At 36.5% G+C, this 5,679-nt stretch overlaps 1 protein-coding gene across 1 annotated transcript in view; it reads right to left on the bottom strand.

The window, feature by feature from the left end:
* Tbk1 (TANK binding kinase 1) overlaps window positions 1–5,679 on the bottom strand; it is a 62,297-nt gene that overhangs the window by 41,945 nt on the left and 14,673 nt on the right. Inside the window, exon 3 of the mRNA XM_004632127.2 lies at window positions 2,531–2,660. Within this exon, the coding sequence (XP_004632184.1) occupies window positions 2,531–2,660 (130 nt within the window). The remainder of the gene's footprint in view (window positions 1–2,530; window positions 2,661–5,679) is intronic.

The following is a 5,679-nucleotide window of genomic DNA, read 5'->3' as shown; positions in this document are numbered from 1 at the left end:
TTTTTTTTTTTTTTTTTAGGAAAATGTATTTCTAATATGCTTAGTACTATTACACAAAATCTATTTTCTGTTCCTTTTTTTTCTTTATTTTTCTTTTTAAGGGCAAAGGTGGCAATACTGTTGAAGTGAAGGTGTTTTGGCTGACAATGCCACTGACTGATAATTTGAAACATTTGTTTGATAGCGGATATATGAATGCTCCTGCTCAACGCATGAAAAAATGTTTAAGAGTATCTCTATATAATCATTAATACTTAGGGTTCCCTATATATACTTAGGAAGGCATCAACTACATATAATACCTATCTGATTAAACAGACTAGCTGGGCATGGTGGCATACACCTGTAATCCCAAAACTCAGGAGGCTGAGGCAAAAAGGATCACCAGTCTGAGACCAGTCTAGGATACACTGAGAGGTCAAGGCCAAGCTAAACCACAGAGTGAGATCCTGTCTCAAAAATGAAAACCAAACCAGTCTACTGCACACTACTATGTTTCTTTTTCATTTTATCCTCACCCAAATGGTTTCCACTCTTTCAGCGTCAAGAATTCCCATTAAGGTTGTACCTCCTTTATCATGGACCTTTTCTCATTCCTAGAATACATTTCTTTCCAAGAAGATAGTTAACTTTCTTTTTTTTTTTTTTTTTTATTTTTTTTTTTTTTTGGGGGGGGCGGCCAGCTCAGCACACCAGGGGGCGGGGCTGGCTAGCATGTGGTGCTGGAAGATTGAACCGTGGTCCCTGTGCTTTGCTAAGCTTGTTCTAAGTAGGTGCTTTAGACCACTGAGCCATCTCACCAGCCCCGATAGTTAACTTTCTTGCCATTTTTTTAAAGTAAGTTTTTGAGGTATGCTTATTAATCTTTTAAAAAGCATGCAATTCAGTGATTTATACTAAAGTGACAGATTTATACAACTATCACCACTAATTTCAGAACTTTTGTATCAGACCCAAAACAAAACTCCATGATATCAAGCCAAAAGAAAATCTATACACATTAGCAGCCATTCCCCAATGCAGCCCCAACAACCACTAATCTGTTGTGGAATTTGACTCTATGGGATTTGTCTATTCTGAACATTTTCTGTGAATTAATCATGTAATACTGTGGCCTTTTGTGTCTGCCTTCTTTTATCGAGCATTATATTTTAGCATGTATCACTTTTTTGCCTCTTAAAATGAGTAATATTCCATTGTATGGATGTTCTTCAGTTTTGTTTTTTTGCAGAACCGGGGATTGAACTCAGGGCTTGCGCTTGCCAGGGATGCGCTTATTCCACTGAGCCATCTCCCCGGCCTTATGTTCTTCAGTTTTGTTTATCCATTCATCAGCTGATTGACACTTGGGCTGATTCCATTTTTTTTTTTTTTTTTTTTTTTTTTTTTTTGCTAAAATAAAGCCACTCTACATGCTAATATCCAAGTTTCTGTATGGATATGTCTGTCTGAGACATGGTCTTAGGTTGGTTTTGAACTCACTATACAGTCCAGGTTGGCTTGGACTTGCATAGACCCACCTGTCTCAGCTTCCTGAGTATTAGGATTACAAGACCATGTCACCATGCCCACCCTGTATGGATGTTTTTAATTCTTTTGGCTAGCTACCTAGTATCAGCATGGTTACATCATAGGCAATTTGATAATTAACCTTTTGGGGAACTTCCAAACTATGCTCCAAAGTGGCTAAACTGACTGGGTATGGTGGCACACACCTGTAATCCCAACACTTGGGAGGAAGGCTGAAGCAGGAGGATCACTGTGAGTTTCAGGTCAGTGTGGGCTACAGAGAGAGTTCCAGGTCAGCCTGGAACCACATAGTGAAACCCTATCTCAAAAAGAAAAAGAGAACCCAAAGGGGACAAATCATTTTACAATAGTACTAACCATGTAGAATGGCTTCAATTTTTCTATATGCTTGCTAATTTTTATGTCTTTTTGATTTTAGCCCATTCTAAGATGTAGGAAGAGGTATTTCATTGTAGATTTGAATTTCCCTAATAACTTCAGATATTGAGCATCAGCCAATGTATTTGCTGGCCATTTATAGGTCTTTCTTGGAGAAATATCTATTCAAATCCTTTGCCTATCCTTAAATTAGAGTTGCCTTTTTGTTTAGATTAATACTTGAGGTTTAAATTATTAGATAAAAAATTCTTCTAATTTTTGGAGACAGGGTCTTGCTTATGTAGCCCAGGCCAGCCTCAAACTCATGGACATCCTCCAGCCTAAGCCTTCCTCCCAAGTGCTCGGATCACAATATGCACCTCCATGCCCAGGTTAGAGAAAAAATTTTATGTGTAATTTGCAAGCATTTTCTCTCATTCTCTACGTTGTCTTTTCACTTTCTTATCTTGTGAAACACAGTTCTTACTGTCAAAGTTCAATTTACCTTTTTTTTGGCACTTGAACTTTTTGGTGTCATATCTAAGACAGCACTGCATAAAGGTCTTTCATTTTCAATGGAAGAAATGTGTTTTTATTGAATGTCGTTAAATTATACATATATAAAAATCATAAGTAAACATACCCACATCACGTAAGACAATTAAAAATTCTGATTCTGGTAGTCCATAGGCATTAGATGGTTCTTCTAAAACTGTGTATAAACTCCCACATGGACAAAATTCCATAATGAGTACTTTATGTCTTGTTGTTGTCTGAAAAAAAAGTTACTGATTGGGAATCAATATAAACAATATGCTTTGATTATATGGCAGTACTTAGCTGATTTCATTTAAATTTGGATTTGCTACAATGATGAAGGCACTCTGAACTGGTTCACCTGGGATTCACTAAAATATTTGTTCACATGTATAAGAATTAACATCTTCCCACACCCAGTCTCTCACAAGCATTCAGTCCATAAAAGTGGTTGACTAAAGTGACTACGTTCTTGTGACATCTGTTAAGTCCCCTGGTTTTACCAAGGATTGGAAGTCTTTTAGTTTTTAACATTTCTATGTTGTAAGACCATCGTAGGTGTATCATGTTCATCTTACCAGAATGATGAGAGACTTTTTCAAGCAGTAACACCCTTTGTAACTATATGTAAAGATTATTTTAATGTTATTTTTTATTTAAGCAATTAAGTAAAACTTTTTTAAATTAAAAAACTATTTTTAATATGTTCAGTTTATCATTGATTATATCATCAAAGTATGTTAATCTTGTTTCCTATACATTATTTCTAAAAGGCCAAGTCATTTCCAATGTTACTGAGCTCTAATTTACTTGAAAAATCTAAGAAGGAATTTTACCTTAAGCATTAATAAAGCTAATAGAAGCTAATATATTTTTACATTAAAAAGCTAAAGACCAAGAATAATAGTTGTGATGTTTTTATCACAGCTTTTTGTGATTTATTGTTTTCATTTTTGTGTAACAGTGAAAAATAAAGGAAAATACCAATTAAAAAAAAAAAAAAAAAGAATTAACATCTTTCAAATTCCTGCATGTACAAAAAATGGGCTTCTTTTGGAAGACAAACCAGAGAACACTGGATGTATCTGATTCACAAAATAATAGTTACAGTGCTCTAATCGTTCTTTTAGACTTTTTAATTTTTTGTGCATAACAGTATTTAAAATAACAGCTCTTGTAACAAACCTTTAATGCACCTGAAATCCCTCTCCTGACAAGAATTTTTACTTTGAGGAGTAGAGCCATAGCCTTAAAAACAAATGGGCAGAGAATAGCTGAGTACTTCCTCTTGCAGTAAGGTTCAGTCTTGCTCATTTGCACCTCTGTCAATTTGTTTAAATTCTGATTTTAATGTATAACTGATTTTAAGATGCATGAACAATATTGTAACAGCATTACATGGAAAAGGAAATACCATCAAATTACATTATGCACAACGATCCTAAGATCCATACCTATTTTACTTTCTTTCATGTTTTGATGATACAGGGTCTTGCAACGCAGTTTGGACTCACAGTGATCCTGCTGTCTCAGGCTCCCCAGTGCTGGGCTTACAGGTGTGTGCCACCATGCCTGCGGTTCTGGGGCTGGCATGGCATGTAGTACTGGGGACTGTACTCAGGACCTTGTACTTATGCCACTGACCTATCTCCCCAGCCCCATGCTAAGTTAGAAACTTAGAAAGTTTAGTCTTCAAATCCCTTATTCAGTCTTTTTTATAGTTATTTCCTACACATCCCCAAAACACTTTCATAAATTATTTGAACTTCCTTAGTAATGAGTTAAGTGTTTAAAATTAATTAAAAATACTATTTTAAATGATTATACATATATTATTAAACATTTAAGGAACACACATAATTCTATCACCCACAAATAATTATATTAGCATTTTGGTTGATTTCCTTTCAACCTTTTTTATATGGGCCAAATTATGTAACAGATACATAATTCTATTTTTATATCATACTAAATATAATAATAGTGCATATATCTTTTAATTCATATATCTTTAGTCCTTATTTTCTTACAGAATAGTATATATGTTCCCAAATGATTAAAATTATAGTAAATCTCTTTTCATTACTGCTTACCTATTGACAATGAAGAAACTTTAAAAAAGAAGAGTGGCTTTTGGTCCCAGCTATCCTGAAGTGATTTCTACTCTCTGAAATGTCCTATCCAGGACTGATTTTTATTGTCTGGGAGCTCTGGCCAACAGAGGTTGTTATGGCTTTTGTCTAGATGTCCCCCAAAGCCTCATGCAGTCATAGGTGGGGCTTTTTCAGAGGTGGCTGGATCTAGAGTGTGTGACAATGGGACTGATTCATGCTGCAGTGCTAGGCTCAAGAGCACTACAGTTAAGGGTGTGAGTGCTACCCACCTTAAGGAGCCTAGTAAGCCATAATGGATAGAAAGAGCTGTAGTCATCCCTTCTTGCTTTGCTATCTTCTGCCTGACATAAATTTTTCCTCTGCAATGCCTGTCTCCCACTCACCCTTTAGCCAGTTATGGACTAAACCTCTACAAAATGTGAGCTAAATGAACCTTTTCCCCTTTAATTTTGGGTGTCAGATTATTTTGTCTCAGCAACAGGAAAAGTTAGAGTCTAACAATGTGATTCATGGCTGAGGCTTTAAGACACACCATATTCTGTGCTCCAAAAGAAATGGACACTGTAGGATTGAGTCGAAACCTATAGAGAGCTGGGGATTAAAGGTCAGCCATGCAGCAATGTGTCATGGACACCTAGTAGTCTGTATCACAAGGGCTTGGGCGGGCTTTCCTAGTTGGCAATTCTCCATGCATAGTTTCACACATCAATGCAAGGAGACTAATGTGTCTCGGCAAGAAAGCTTCACATCTGGAACCTTTATATTCTATTAGGGATGAGTCCTTTGGCTGCTCTAAGCCAGATCTGGTTTTTTGGGTTTTTTTTTTTTTATGTACTTAGTGCTTGTGTTATCATAAAACTGTATGTACAGACTTCTCCTGAGTTCTGTGGATTTTTTCATGTTCTAGCAAATTACCAACGTGAGCGAGCCATGGGAACATCCCCGACGGCCAGCTGGCCTACAGTGAGGCAGTCTGTAGAACCTGCACTCTCTACACTGTCTGCCAAACCCTTCTGTAGTTGGTGTCAGAAGCTCTGGCAGTCTGGGAGGTTACAGTCTTTTTTTTTTTTTTTAATTAATTAATTTATTTATTTGTGTGTGTGTGTGTGTGTGTGTGTGGCCAGCTCAGCCCACCAGGGGG

The sequence above is a fragment of the Octodon degus genome, unplaced genomic scaffold, assembly GCF_000260255.1.
Source record: "Octodon degus isolate 3935 unplaced genomic scaffold, OctDeg1.0 scaffold00047, whole genome shotgun sequence".
Classification (NCBI taxonomy): Eukaryota; Metazoa; Chordata; class Mammalia; order Rodentia; family Octodontidae; genus Octodon; species Octodon degus.
The sequence above is the reverse complement of the archived record's forward strand: the minus strand, read 5'-3'. Positions and strand labels throughout refer to the sequence as shown.